Source organism: Hyalella azteca, unplaced genomic scaffold (assembly GCF_000764305.2).
Source record: "Hyalella azteca isolate HAZT.00-mixed unplaced genomic scaffold, Hazt_2.0.2 contig7398, whole genome shotgun sequence".
Lineage (NCBI taxonomy): Eukaryota > Metazoa > Arthropoda > Malacostraca > Amphipoda > Hyalellidae > Hyalella > Hyalella azteca.
In genome coordinates this window covers 136,948-153,325 of record NW_025937524.1, presented here as the reverse complement: position 1 = coordinate 153,325, position 16,378 = coordinate 136,948, and the positions used below count along the sequence as shown (strand labels likewise).

At 39.3% G+C, this 16,378-nt stretch overlaps 1 protein-coding gene across 1 annotated transcript in view; it reads left to right on the top strand.

Annotated features, from left to right (window-relative positions):
- The first annotated feature begins 432 nt into the window (after nucleotides 1-432).
- LOC108673131 (serine/threonine-protein phosphatase 6 regulatory ankyrin repeat subunit C) overlaps nucleotides 433-16,378 on the top strand; it is a 42,792-nt gene continuing 26,846 nt past the window's right edge. Inside the window, exons 1-8 of the mRNA XM_047881230.1 lie at nucleotides 433-564; nucleotides 2,306-2,407; nucleotides 3,939-4,037; nucleotides 11,003-11,119; nucleotides 12,015-12,218; nucleotides 13,648-13,753; nucleotides 15,719-15,889; nucleotides 16,241-16,365. Of these exons, the coding sequence (XP_047737186.1) occupies nucleotides 442-564; nucleotides 2,306-2,407; nucleotides 3,939-4,037; nucleotides 11,003-11,119; nucleotides 12,015-12,218; nucleotides 13,648-13,753; nucleotides 15,719-15,889; nucleotides 16,241-16,365 (1,047 nt within the window). The 5' untranslated portion in view covers nucleotides 433-441. The remainder of the gene's footprint in view (nucleotides 565-2,305; nucleotides 2,408-3,938; nucleotides 4,038-11,002; nucleotides 11,120-12,014; nucleotides 12,219-13,647; nucleotides 13,754-15,718; nucleotides 15,890-16,240; nucleotides 16,366-16,378) is intronic.

Genomic DNA, 16,378 nt, shown 5'->3' with positions numbered 1-16,378 from the left:
ACACCGAGAGACAAAAGCTCATCCCGAGCTCCAGCTGACCAAGACGAAGCAGCTTTCAAGAATAAACCGCAGCATCCGTACCTCAATACTCTCATTGGGAAGCGCGGAAGAGGTAGAGGACGAGCGAGAGGCAGAGGAACTGTAGGAGGTAGAGGAGGAAGAGGGGCAGGTTCCTTGCTTCCAGTAAACCCCAAAGTTGGTGCATCTCGATCTAGGGATGTTAGTCCAGCCAGAGGCCGCGGTACTGGGAGACCAACTGATGCATCTGCATTTAGTAGGACATCAAGAGCCCCTGATATGTCGGCTCGATCAAGAGTTTCTACGATCGGATCGGTGCCTGATTATGGAGATGGTGACTCTGATGATGATCTTGACGATGATGGATCCACCATCTTCGATGATGATATCCTGCTGGAGGTAGAACGACAAACCGCTCGCATAATGCCTTTGGCACTCAAAGGGGATTGGCCAGCTATCGACCACGCCATCAGAATTCTGGAACAAATCAGGTTGCCGAGCACTAAGTTCGAACCTTACGCGCCTCTACGACCTCTTGTTGACGAGGTAATTCTTTATTTGACAATGACAATTTTTATAAATAACTCATTTGAATTCGAGTTTTTTAATCGTTGAAAACAGTGTAACGCATTCATCCTGGTTGATGTTTGAGTTCAAGTAAAATTTTGAAGCAAAGTACATGAATATCTTACTCAAGTCATAACTGCTTTACAACAACAAATAATAAAATTGTAAATAAAGTTGAGATATTGACAAAAATAATTTTTTATGAGTATTAAAACGCGGCCGAACATCACTAACCTCATGCGAAATAAAGAATAATTTTTAATCTCACTATATTCCAATGGAAATCGTCGAAAGCTTACAGAATTGTATATTTTTCGAAGACACGTATTTAATTCTAATACATGACTAACTTATAGCTAAAGCCTGCTGCACATTTTCATTAATTAATTGTTAGGCTTTAATGGGACTTAGTAGCCTTGGAAATAGTGTTCGCGAATAAATTGATCCAATAATGTTCCTTCAAATTAAGCTTTGATGCACTTAACATTTGAAGCATTCGGGAAGCTGCAGCTACATGAATCTCAGACAATTTTACGGCCGGTCTCAAAACTTGGACACGTACAACATTAAGTCTAAAATATCTCCCATAATATGTCGTTACCAGCATACGTTATATGGCAACGACTTGAAAAAAATCGAAGTATTTGTTAAGAGGGAAATTTATTCGAATTTCATAACATACCTACGTCAAGCAATTGCTATCAATTATTTTAGGCCATGAATACTCAGCTTACCACGTTAACCCATAATTTATTGAACTTAAAACATTTATTCGCATATAACCTTGAGAAGAAATTACTCTCGTCAGTTCCAGCAGCTCAATAGTATGAAGCCATTTGTGCAGCGCATTAACTACCTAGCCTGACAGGACGCCGCCGCACTGCGGAGAAGCGAATGTCTTCATTATTGTTCATCAATTACGCCGGCTTTTATAAAGACCAAGTCATCATCTTGACTCGACTTGTAATGACACAGAGGATGGCAGTCCACCGGTGAACGATCAAGACTCCGTTTGTAATCCTTCTGAAGTAAGGCTGGCTTTGCAAGTCATCAGGAATATTTGGTAACTCAAAATGTTTTTTGAAAGAAAGTAATCGTTTCTTTCATTTTTGGTCATATATTCGTCCTCATTCCTCCTGAGGGGAAATTTCCCGTTCCTGTTTACTAACGAGGGGACACAGCTTGCCGAGGAAAATAAACGATTACATTGAGGGGAAACATTCTCATTAATGTTGCTCCTTCCATATTGAAATGAATGCTAGCGAAGAAATTCCGTTTTTCTTTGTTACAATAGGACAATCGGCAGCAAAAATTATGATGTAGAGTCAAGTAAAAATGACAAGAATAGCATGAAAAATTAGGAAAGCGTACGTCATTACGTTTCTCTGTCTGTAAGGTAGCTATTTCGCTCCAAAACTTGTTCTTAAGAAGCAAACGTCTCATTCCTGCTAAGTTTGTGAGTGCATGACTGAATCCTTTATGATGGTTCCATTCGTCTCTAGACCAACACTTTCTGAAGGGAGGATTGGTACAAAATCTCAAAATCCGCATTAAAACATTTTTCCTTCTCGAAATTTCTCGAAATGAATGAGTACACATTTTTAAGGCATTCATGCACAAGCCCATAAAAATGAAAAATTAAAATTTAGCTCATTCATTTTACGTGGAGAATAAATATTATTGCTAATGGATATTTAATGAATATTTTAATTGCCAACAGGCGAGCGGCTACACGCCTCTGCTGTTCGCCGCGCGGGACAACCGCGTACAGATCATCGATAGACTCATCGACCTCGGCTGCGATCCCAACGCTAAGACTAAGGTTAGATAACATAGACAAGATTCCAGCCAATTGGCCAGTTTAATAATGCTTGATTACATTGAAGAATAATTTAAAACTCGATTTCTGTTGAGCTTGATTTTAGCTGTGTTCTATAGAATTAGGCATGCTGGTTTTGAAACTGTTCTTAGTTTTTTTTATATCACGTCACGTTCGTTTTCTTTATGCCGTTCGTTTTTACCAGTCAAATGAAAATACGTCAGTACACTTTTCAGTCAAGTTTATTTTATCTACAAGTTAAACTTGGTGATCATTATAAAAAATGGATTCGAATGTGGACCAAGGGAAAACTTACTAAACTCACACCAATGATTTGGCGCTACCCCATAGATCTTTCAAGTGATTGTTACTTTTGTATGGTAAAAACAAAGGAGTATAACCGGAAAAACAAATGTTAAATGGAGTAATCTTAGTTTACTGTCGGCCGCGTTCAGCCGAAATCCCCGTGCCAGTTTTCAATGTATTTCCGTTTTTAAAGGAAATACGGATAAAGGAAATACTGATATTGTTAAAGGAAATACGGATATTGTCCCAGAGTAGTTTTTGGAAACAAATCCTTGTGTGTTTACAAGCAGATTTAGTTAGCTATGAGTCCACTATGTCACTGAGAGCTTGCTTCAGACGTTGAGTCGACAGATTACTTAGCATGTGTATCACGGGGACAAGAACCCGGTGCACGGAGGTACGATGTATAGAAAAGGGCTGGGAACCTTATTAAGGTCCCCCACAGTAGTTGATAAGCGCTCCGCGATGTAACTTGCGTCATTGTAGTTCTCCGATCTTACGGTCAACGCCGTGGCCTCAACCTGTATCGTAACTCTTGTATTACCACTCTGTATATCAAGATATGTTATCTAGACAGATGTGTCTTATATATACTTATCCCTCACGCCTTAGTCCCGTATCCCGATCCTCAGGTAGCGCTTAAAATAAATATAGCGCTGACATATAATTGAAACGCATGAATATTTGCTAATACCGCCATCGCAAATTCTTTTCATTAATGCGAAAATTTCTAATCAATATCATGCCAGCAAGAGTGTTTAGCTGAATCTTAAACATTATTGTTCAAAAGAACAGTCCCAAAACTGAGCGCCTTATAGCCAGCGGCTAGGCAACGATATATAGTCTTTTCGTCCCGTACTCATCTTCCTCAATAGCAGGCGCTACTGTTTACATTTTAATTTGGTTGTTCTCCGCCCAACAGCGATATGGAATATCTTAAACGCCCTCTATATAGCTTGGTACAGCAACCTTATTCGAATGCGTAGCTAAATTAAAAGTCTTGATATAATTCCGAATCCGATTTGATTATTTCCTTCGACTTTTAATTGGATTCATTGTGGACAATATATGGGATATATATCAATATTTCCCATATATCTTATGTGGACAATATATCAACCGTTTTCGAATGCGTCTCTAAATTAAAAGTCTTGGCGCTATTCAGTCTCAAACTCAATAATTACTTCTGAATTTCAAACTTTAATTTGATTCTCTGTGGCTCTGGCAGGATGGATGGGCTGCCGTGCACTTGGCTGCGATGTACAGCAGGGAGGAGGCCATCAGGGCGCTCGTCCATCGACGGGCAGACATCAACGCTACTGGAGGGGTGAGTTCGCAGTGACCACGGCGCATTCAGGGTCACTAATGGAATATACTGTAGTGACATGAATGAATGCAATGAATGTCACGCATTCAGGGTCACTAGTGGAATGTACTGACATGAATGAATGCAATGAATGTCATCAGTGATTCAATTCTATGAGTTATGAAAGGAAGCGTTGAAGTTCACTGGTGCAATACAGTGGAAGAGAATGCAGGAATGATTGCATTTTATGCCATGAGTGTGATGGAATGAATGCAAGCAGTGGCTGAATTGAATGTGTAATAAGGATACTACAATAGTTAGGTGAATGAGCAGAGGTGAGGGTGTTTGAAGGAAGGCAGTGGCAAGGGTGAGTGTGTGTGAAGGACGGTAGTGGCAGGGGTGAGTGTGTGTGAAGGACGGTAGTGGCAGGGGTGAGTGTGTATGAAGGACGGTAGTGGCAGGGGTGAGGGTATATGAAGGACGGTAGTGGCAGGGGAGAGGATGTATGAAGGACGGTAGTGGCAGGGGTGAGTGTGCATGAAGGACGGTAGTGGCAGGGGTGAGGATGTATGAAGGAGGGTAGTGGCAGGGGTGAGTGTGTATGAAGGACGGTAGTGGCAGGGGTGAGAGAGTATGAAGGACGGCGGTAGATGATAGGTATTAGCGCTGTACCACGAAAAGATAAGATGAAGAAGTTCTTTTTTACGATATATTTTAATGGTACCAACTGCAGATAAGGTTTATCATTAGACCATGTTGACGACCTTGGGCCGAAGTATGATTACCTCTAAAAGTATCATGTAATAACAAATGAGTGTTAAAATCTCAGAAAAAATCAAGCTAGTTTAAAAAGAAGGAATCATTAAATTTCAATTTTATTATACGTATGGGTATGTAACCTTTTCACCATTACTCATTAATAATCTCACAAGTCTGTGTATCTAATGTGAACCCTGTCTCTCTGTAAGCGGTTAAAGAATTCGTTGCAATGGCCAAAGGCCGTACTTATTACGGTTTTCTTCGTATAGTGTGAGTCGAATCGTTTTTATCGTGCATTGCATGTAATAGTTAACAACCGAGGAATTTACACGTATCGTTCTCGTTTCCAAGTTCTTTGGTTACGCATTCTTCGAAACTTCAGCAGTTCGCTGACTGAGCCCCTCGTAGCATTACAAGGAATCGTTGCAGAGCAACAAAATCAATAGGAATGTTTTCAGGAATCCGCGATCCTACAGGTCGCCTGAGCGGCTCGCCTGGATATGAATCCCAAGCATTGATCGCTTGACCTGCCGGGACACGCTAGCCGCAGTCGGGGCAGCCTTGTGGCCTTCCTCCGCAGGCCTTCAACTGACCGTGACAAGGCTGCTCTTAATGGAATCGTCACGAGCACCTTATTAAAAACAATACAAATTATTAAAATATTATTTAAATCTCGGGCACATCCCGAGATTAAAAGAGTTAATTCTGCTGTTTGCACCTTCGATTACCGGTCGTGACTCAGCATTAGGAGCCCCGCTATAGCATTAGGAGCCCCGCTCCTTGTGGCCTTCCTCCGCAGGCCTTCAACTAACCGTGACAAGGCTGCTCTTAATGGAATCGTCACGAGCACCTTATTAAAAATAATACACAAATTATTATAATAATATTTATATCTTTTGGCACATCCCGAGATTAAACGAGTTAATTCTGCTGTTTGCACCTTTGATTACCGGTCGTGGCTCAGTAATAGGAGCCCCGCTATTCAACTCGACGCCCGGAACACTGATATTAAGATTCGAGGGATTTCGAGTATAAATAATTTTGAACAATGGGCTTTAATTAAGCACTGCATCCGTGCTTCCATGACTTATATATTTGTATACAATTTAGATATTTCCGCCATCAATTGTTCTGCCTATCGGAAGCCCGTTCTAGTGCTAGTGCTGGAGTAGCTCTAGCATTTACTAGTGCTGCAAAGACACTCGTGAGCTCAGGCGATTGCTGCAATCAGGTTCGTGGCGTCAGAGCTGTTACAATAAGCAGTTATCCGCACCTCCAGGAGGTCAGACTTGATTAGCGGACTGAAGATCGATGCTCCTTGTAGCTCCTCCACACCTTGCCTTTTTTGAATTAGATTTCTTTTACCAAGTTGTTAAAGGATCGTTACGTTTTGGAAGAAAAAATACGGCCAACCATTTATATTCTATCTACCAATTAGATTTACTGTGTACATAACGGAGTTATCGTACACCAAATATGAATACTAAGAATTTAAAAACGGTTTTTAAATATCCCAAGTTTGATGCGAGGACAAACGTCAACGAGGCTTGTCATTCAACAGTAAAAAGCCTTATTTTTTTCAATTCCTAATGAATGCTATGAAATTCATAATAATGGCCACTCTAAAGCAAACATGAAGTGTTTCTCATGACAGCATAAACTATATATACAGTTCTTATCCTCATGCTCCGGCAGAATTTTGTGATGCTATATGTGCTTGAATACTTTGTTGGAAAATTTGAAATTTCTTAAAATTTGAAAAAAATATCCTTCATAGTTTACATCATTTTAACGTTTTGCCGCATTTTATAGCTAATATGCAAATTGAACTTTTTTCATATGAGATTCGCAACCTGGCACTTATTCACTAGAATCCAATCCAAAGCAATCGACGAAAGAAAATATTCCTTGGTTGACCTGACAAATCTTATACGTAGACCGAAATCAAACAATATCACCTTGCAAGAATCAACAATGTTAAATAATATTTAAATCAAGTGTACTGACATTAAAATCATTGAAAATCAACCTGAATATTCATTTGTAAAGATTCATGCTTGGACATAATACAGTTGACTTACTCGGGGGGCTGAGCTGTCCTGCTATGAGTCCGCCTCGCTGCATCGCAGTGCAGCACGCGACGTTCGCTGGATCTTGTGATCAATATACGTTAATTGCGAGCGATGCTGGCGCGTTGCGTCATAAATATACGGTGTGCGATGCTGGCGCGTTGCGTCATAAACATACGGTGTGCAGGGAGCGATGCTGGCGCGTTAAAATTGCGTCATAAACATACGGCGTGCAGGGAGCGATGCTGGCGCGCTGCGTCATAAATATACGGCGTGCAGGGAGCGATGCTGGCGCGTTGCGTCATAAATATACGGTGTGCAGGGAGCGATGCTGGCGCGTTGCGTCATAAATATACGGTGTGCAGGGAGCGATGCTGGTGCGTTGCGTCATAAATATACGGTGTGCAGGGAGCGATGCTGGCGCGTTGCGTCATAAGCATACGGTGTGCCGGGAGCGATGCTGGCGCGTTGCATCATAAGCATACGGTGTGCAGGGAGCGATGCTGGCGCGTTGCGTCATAAGCATACGGTGTGCAGGGAGCGATGGCGGCGCGTTGCGTCATAAACATACGGTGTGCAGGGTCACATACTATAGTCTTTGACTGGTTCCGGAAACGTGAGGAATGAGTCACAAGTTGAATAATAAAGAATTTCAAATCCACATAGGCTAAGGCGAGGACGGACAGTAGAACTGATTTAATGTTGCTTGGTACAGATTCGATTGTGAACAGAGTGTGGGAGCAATTTCAAGTGACCAAATTAATATTGATTAAGTACCATTTCTTAAATTAGTGTATTGAAGAAAACGGGAAGGTTGTAGGTCCAAAAGTTATTGATTAGCACGTTTTATACAAGCCATATAAATGAGAAAAGCTGATTTGAGGCTCCATAATCAATACGAAGCTTCAAGATAAGAAACGTTGCTGATGCGGGGTTAATTGCAGCGTCAAACACATAGAATAAAAGTGTCGGCATTGAAGAAAATAGGCCCTTGGCCTGTTGCCGAAATGCATGGCTGATGCGGACTGTAGTATAAGGATTATGGCTGATGCGGGCTTCAGCATCACATGCATGGCTGATACGGGGTTGTAACAGCATAAGAATAGCTGATGCGGGCTGTAACATCATCGTTGATAGCGAAGTAGGCTTGCAACGCCTGAAATATTTGCGATGTTAGACTACACTTGATGTCCAGTGCAAGACTGCTGCATAAACGTGAACGATGCGGAATGGCAGGGCCATAGACTGGGTAATGACGAGCGTTAGAACTTTGAGTTTGGCCAATAATGGGTTGTTTCTAACAGGAATAATATTATGGAACTTTTGTACATCGATTAGTCTATTCTATCGGCTATTGTATGTTAGCAAAAAACTGTTCTGGCTCCTTACAAGTTTTATTGGTTTAAAGAAATAAGGACCTCGATCGTCATTGAGTCCATAAACTTATGTATGATATTATATTCACAAGACGAAAACCATATGTCTTAGAGTGCATTCACAGTTTCTATTTGGAGTTATCCCAACAATCACCTTGTCACTCATTCGAAATACTTATTTATTGGCTCGTTAAGGCGATAAAATATTTCACATAAATTTTTAATTGTGTTCTTCAAATATTGTTTTAAGCATCAATGTATTCGCTAACGGGTTGCATAATGTGTTCGCAAATGGTTGCATAATGTGTTCTCTAATGGGTTGTATAATGTGTTCGTTAACGGGTTGCATAATTTCTGAAAATCTCATTCCTGTTATCCAATATTTCGTTACCTATATCCGTTTTCTTGAAGATCGTCAACAACAATTCAGTCAAATTTATTCTAATTATGAAATGTCCTTCTAAATCCTAAATATACTCTAAACATCCAACATGCATGCGTCTCTAGTTTCAAATATTGAGAAAAAATGGTTGGCTTTTAAATTCAATATATAGTCACCAATTTAAACCAAAATTTCAATTTTGGCTCCAACCGTTTCCTCCCTGTATTGCCATGCCCAACTTTTCTCTCTGAATACAAAATTTCAGGTCAAGGTAGTAGCCCAAAACTATAAGCACCCTGGAGATCCACCCGAACATCCCCTGTATATTTATGTTGACAATCTCCAAACAAACTCACAGATTCTTTAATAAATTGATATGAAATGATTGGTTACTGAGTGGTGTGTTCCCGCAGCCGTTCGAACAAACGTGAAACGAACATTCCCTGTATATTTATGTTGATAGCCTCCAAACAAACTCACAGTTTCTTTAATAAATTTATATGAAATTATTGGTTGCTGAGTGGTATGTTCCCGCAGCCGTTCGAACAAACGTGCAACGAACATCTCCTGCATATACTGTATAAGTTTATAGCCTCCAAACAAACTCACAGATTCTTTAATAAATTTATATGAAATTATTGGTTGCTGAGTGGTGTGTTCCCGCAGCCGTTCGAACAAACGCTACTTCACATCGCTTGTGAGCGAGCGCTGCCCCAGCGACCTCAACACCACGTCGTCTCCAGGCCTCTTCCTCCCAAATCCAAGACTGGCAAACATGATGTATTCAATAACGTGCAAACATTTCATTTACCTTACTTCCCTCTCGCATCTGTACTGCGTATCTATTTCCATGCTTTTTCGCTGTCATATAACAGCCATGATATAATTGCGGATTTTGACTTTAAATTACACTGGGGTACAAGTAGCTTCGGTGATCGTTCACTGATAGTTCGAACCTCTACGTGTACCATTTGATGACTGAATCTTAATTTAAACAATCTATATGTTTAAATGTTCTATGAATTTAAATGTAAACGTTTCAATTCAAATGCAACTCAAGTTTTCTAGAAAATGCACCCAAGCTACTTGCATCCTAGGAAAATTCGTTACGAAAAAATGACACCTTGTACATTCCGCACCTGTTTTGATCCCCTCAATCTGAGCATTTCTCCTTTTGATTGTATCAAAATCAAGATCAAATAGCGGAGTATTTTCAAATATCTCACACATTTTAACACAGAACACTTTTCTTTCATCTTGTGAAGCGACTCGGAATCTTCAAATATTTTTTACTATTCTACGGTTTTAACATTTTTGCAGACTCTTCCGGGCGAATCAGCATCGATTTTGATCTACACATTTATTTTGAATTTTGTATCGTGTTCTTGACGATTATTTTTTATATAGATATTTTTGTAAGAAGTCTGAGGATTTTATTGCGTATGGAATATAATATAATAGAACAAGCATGCGTGTTCTCTTGTGTTTTTCTCTGTAATGTGCTAAACGTTTTGTTTGCTTGTACTTGTGCATTGAACAATCAATAACAGCCCATTATTTCATTTTTTGATGTTCTGTTTGTATATGTTTGGCACCCATGTCTTCGTGTGACATCACTGCGTATATATATTCATATATTCATTATAGTAATGTAATATATATAATATTTCGCATCACTTCCTTGAGTGACACCGCCGTGTATATTTGACATCACTGTTATTGTGTAATGCATGCTCAACTTTCTGCTAGAATGTGTCCAGCACTCGGGCAGATTTAGTATAATCTTTCCAAAAATTAATTTAAAAGAAAATGAATCAGTCTATTCAGTTTGTAAACCTTTGCACATGCAAGATGCCTAAGTCTCTTATGAATTTTTCGACATAATCTTTTAATATTTGAGCCTTCAATGACTGGTTGTTCGTTTTTATTTTCTCCAACGTTCATTAGAATATCGTTCCATACATGCATGAATATGTTAAAATACGCATGGTCCTTCTAAATATCATTGTAATACATCATATATACATGTATGTATATATCATGCAGTTTTAGGTGTCAATACTCGTATGTTCCAAGTGTCCAGACCCTTGGTTTTTTAGAGAGCTTAGTTTCTAACATGTCTGCCTTAGTTAATAATCGTGGATGGCTTCAATGTCCTTTCTGTCTGTGTTGTGATACAAATTTAGTTAAATGATTGAAATTAGATACTAGCCAGAGTTTATGTGAACACATATGTGAACTAGTGCCTTGTTGCTATGCATGAATATATGTGAAAATAATACCTGTTGCCTAAAACTAAACCTGTTCAACGTTATACTTAAGAATTTAGCGAGTTTTTAAATAGAATTTTTCGCATCCAGCCACGTTCAGAAATAAAGAGAAATTGTCATGTTTTTGCAGCCTAAAGAACAGACGGTGGCGCACCTGGTGGCAGGTCGCAGCATCGGCGCCGCGGTCTCGCTCATGAAAGTTATCCTAATGTACGGCAAACCTGAGCTAAGACTTGTCAAAGATAACGTAAGTATTATTATTATTATTATTATTATTATTATTATTATAATAATTATTATTATTATTATTATTATTATACACCATAAAACTGTTACACATATTGTGTTCTTCTGTAATGTTATTGCTGTTTTCATTGAAAAAAATTCTTTTTATTAGAAACACATTACCTAGAAGAAACAATTTTCCTTTTTCGATTTAAAAAATTAAGTTTTATCCTTAATATTTTCAAGTTTATTATGCACGGTATTAAGTTTTAAAATTTCCAAATTAATTATCATAACTCCTAAGTAAATAGCGCAGCATTTCAATATCGGTTTTGAATGCCATATGATCTACCTCCGTGTGGGTGCATAGCACTTGCATAGCACCGCGAAAAAATACCTAACTAAAATGAGTACATGTCCAATAAAGCTGATAGTCCCCTCTATTAATATCAGAAATCAGAAACTCGCTGTCGCATTTAAAGTTTTTCTCCCCGTTATTATTTTTTATTTTGTAATTTCTTTATTAATTTTTGTATACCTAAAGGTTATTCCCCACACGTATAAAAAAGTGACAAGCACCAAACGAAACTGAATAAATATTAATAACGCTATTACCACGTACTATTGTTATTTCCAATTAGAAACTGGCGATCGTTAAAACATATATTTTCTCTTATGAACAGAAAGGAGATCTTCCATTGTTCACTGCGATCGAGGCCAGAAACAGTGATCGTTAAAACATATTTTTCTCCTATAAACAGAAAGGAGATCTGCCATTGTTCACTGCGATCGAGGCCAGAAACTGCGATCTTTAAAACATATTTTTCTCTTATGAACAGAAAGGAGATCTGCCATTGTTCACTGCGATCGAGGCCAGAAACTGCGATCGTTAAAACATATTTTTCTCCCATGAACAGAAAGGAGATCTGCCACTGTTCACTGCGATCGAGGCAGGCAACTCAGGTCTGGTGAAGGAGCTGTTGTTCCACCACGCCAGGGAGCAGGTGCGGGACAGTCGCCAGAAGACCAAAGACACGGCGCTCCACATCGCCTGCTGGAAGAAGGATACCGAGCTCGCCAGGGTCCTGGTCGACGCCGGCAGCATCGTCGACGCTAAAAATGTAGGTGTGATCGCCGGATGTGGTCGAGAAAATATACTTTTATCGTTTATATATATAAAATAAATTAATTGTAATCATGTAATCAATGCTTTTTTTAATTATTTGCGCTTAGGAGGCCAATGAACTCACAGTGGAAGATAATTTATTAATCATGCACAAATATTGTTTAAACTAAGATTTTTATAGGATTTTTTTGGTATCATCCTTGATTACCGATTGCGCCCCCGCCCCCCCCCCCCCAATAAAAATTTTCCCTTAAAGTAAGGTTTTATATGCTAAAAATGTGTACGAGATTCATTAACTCTATCATTTCAAACCATCGTCCTGATATGTGCCTTTATTCAATGGTAAAGAGCGTCAATAGTCTCGCGCCCTGAAGCTCTTGTCCCAGCAGGAAGCAATCACTTTTGGTAGGCCCACCTCAGGTCTTTGTTCTGGCTGATCGTTCTCCACGAGGAGCAGGCGCCAGGTAAACTAACTCAAATAGAGTTACGACTTCCTGTGTAGACAAACTGCTAGCTTCCGACCAGCCATTATTCTCGGGGTCACGAATTGCCTCTAGCGAAGGTGACATTATTTTATTGACACAATGCCTCATGCACTCCCTAATGCCGCGTGTACAGAGACTTCAATCACGAATTAATCATCCGATTACTATTAAATACTAAGCATAAAGACAGTATTTGCATTCGTTGGCAATATAGGGTAACATTATCTCGGATAATGACGCGTACAGAGCGCACTTACCCGTTCCTCATACAGCAAAGATAGAGCAACGCTGGTCAGTGTATAGTATCAATTACACTCTGTTATAGCTCTGATCCTTGTATGAGTGACTTTTATTGAATGCTTTCCAAGAAATCACAGTGTTGATAGATCACCAACATTGATGTTGATAGATAAAATTAAGATCACCAAGCCCTAACTACTGTTGGCCTCCTAAAGACCAAAGTCAAGGAACAGTTATCAACTAGACTTCTGTAGAAGATGAGTCACAATTCCTAGCCTTACATACCTCCGAGCTCTATTACTGCTGATGACCTCCTAAAGGCCAGAACTGCTCTAAGTAATAAACAAAGTACAAGGAAATACTGCACGTAACGATCGCTGCACTTAGCCAAATGACATCCTGATTTCGTACAAAGCAGCTAATGTGCGTGACCTTAGGTCGCGTCAACTGCTTGCCGCACGTCAGGCAAAAGAAATCAATTGAATTGCGAATGATATCAGAAATTAATGTGGAAAATATAAAGAAAATTATCTTTACATTTAAATACTCTATTTTTGCTTTCAATTATAATGAAAATAATGAAATTGAATAGATTTAAATTTCATTATTTTTTCATGGCTTTGATGTGGAAGTTCAATAGAATTGTCGAAGACTCGTTAGAAAAATTAATCGGAATTATCATGATGGCGACAATTTCAGGCCGCCGGAAAAACGCCGCTACACGTGGCGGCTGAAATGGGTGACGACGCAACAGCTAAATTCTTCTACAACATCCACGTCAACCCAAACATCGTCGACAACCAGGGTGAGTCCTGATGAACCTCATCCACATCAACCCAAACATCGTGGACAACCAGGGTGAGTCCTGATGAACCACATCCATGTGAACCCAAACATCGTCGACAACCAGGGTGAGTCCTGATGAACAACATCCACATGAACCCAAACATCGTCGACAACCAAGGTGAGTCGTGCATTTCAACCACAACATCGCATAAAACTAAGTTTCGAAATCTATCGTCAGTTCCCATTTCTTTTTAATAGATCGATTTCATTTTCTATTCTAATTTAACAAATGAGGGATCGGAATATGTTGTTGCGATGAAAACATACGTCATTCGAACAGTTCAAGATACGATGGTCAAAATTGTCACTATGAATGTCATGTTTCCGCTTTAAATCAATTTCAAGAGACAAATTCACTTGCTAAGGAACCTTGACCTTTTTAATCTGCTAAGCGCGGTAAGTAGATTACGCGACGACCCAACATTACAGTCATCGTACACGCATCATCAAGCGTCGCCCGTAGATATTGTGGTGGCTCTAAACCAGTACAGCTCGTATAGTTATTTTTAACTTCGATACCAGTGTATCTCGTATAGTTATTTTTGACTTCAATACCAGTGCAGCTCGTATAGTTATTTTTTACTTCAATACCAGTGTAGCTCGTATAGTTATTTTTTGACTTCAACACCAGTGCAGCTCGTATGTATAGTTATTTTTAATTTCAACACCAGTGCAGTTCGTAGAGTTATTTTTTACTCCAACACCAGTGCAGCTCGTATAGCTCTAATATCACTTGAATTCATGTATGAATTTTTACTACACATGCGAAATGTGAACATCAATGTCGATTACAACTGACTCATTAACAAGAAAAGTTCTTGAACTGATTCAAAACTTGTTTAGATACGTTACCCCAAATTTTCAGATATATTAGCAATGCAAGCAAATAGTGCAGAATTTTACGGCACCATCTATAATAAGTCCGTGTTTTGCGTGACCTCGATCCAACCTGAAGACCTCCCCTCTCATCCCTCTCGACCTGACCTCCCTCTCCTGCCTCCCCTCCCTCCCTTCCCCCTCGACCTGACCTCGCCACGGCTCCTGTTTTGTGCCAAATAACAGAAGTCAACTTGGCTCAGGTGATCGTCCATGACTACTATATTCTCTTCAGCGGCCTTTTCTCGTGACGTTTCTAGAGCACGAAATAATTAATATATGCTTCTTTTAGCCTTCATTAAAATTCAACAACTTTCCCATATTCTTTTATTGAAGATGTCGTTTAGTTAAAAAATACAATGGGCAGTTCTGCTGAGGTCACTATTTTAAAAGTAACGAACATTTGCTGCTAAACCTTTGACAATAAACAATTAGTTTCAAAGCACTACAAAGAACTATTAATGAATTACCGGTATATGTGTCATTTATTAAACAAAATTATTCTGTTAGAAAACACGAGATTGAAAAGTTTCTTTTCATAAATAATCGTGAGACGCGAGGATAGTAATGAATCGACTCAATATTATCAACGCAGCGTCCATAAATCGGACGCTGCGTTAAGTGTCATTCAGCGCTGTTCGTTAGAGCAACATTACACGATGGTAGTTATACACAATTATAGTTGTGCAATTTGAACTTTTGATACCAAGAAAGTTTTCCCTCCTAACCTTATTTTGGTTGTTTATCGTTTTACTTTTCCAATTGTTACTTAGTATGCAGAAAAGTTTTAGCTTCCAACCTGGCTTCGGTTATTTATCTTCTTACTTACGCGACTGGGGCTTATGAACTTTACGATCGGAAAGATTTTCCTTTCCTGCCTAATTTTTGTTTGATGTTGTTTCATTTTCATTTCCAACTTCGAATGCATAATGTTTCAGTAAGTGGTGTTTTTTCGGGTTTGATTGCATTTTGCTTCCTATAAAAAGTAAAATGTAATCTTAGCAAACAGAAAATTTTGCTGTCTAAACATGTTGCATCTGCTGATCAGAACGAACTCCCATCCACACGGCGGCCGAGCATGGCAACACGGCCATCGTGGAGCTGTTGTCCGACAAGTTCAAAGCCTCGGTCATGGAGAGAACAAAGGACGGATCCACCCTCGCTCACATTGCATCTCTGCACGGCCACCCCGACACCGTACTCAGCTTTCTTAAAAAAGGTAATCATGCTGAGGAAACAATGAACACAAACGAATGGAATGTAAATGAAGAAAAATTTCATTTGTGCGCTTCAAGTTTTGAATTAATCGAAACAAATGTTTAGTTCCAAGATTTTTTGCACTTCTAATCATGTAAAGTTTGTCGTAAATTCAATGCAAATCAATTATAAATTTGCCATAATTAATTGGGATACGTAAATATCCAGATGGCATTCGGTAGAACATAACTGAAAGTTGCCATTCAGAAAAACAAATGACCTGTTACCTGAATGATCAGTTAAATTAAAAATTAGTTAAATCAGTTAAATTAAATGTTAAATTATAATTACAAAAGATAACTTACTATGTTAGGAGTGCCGCTGCACATGCCGAACAAGGAGGGGGCGCGATGTCTGCACACCGCGGCGCAGGCTGGTCACATCGGTGTGGTGAACACCATACTGGCTAAAGGGGAACACGTTGATGTACCCACCAATGTAAGAGGGATCA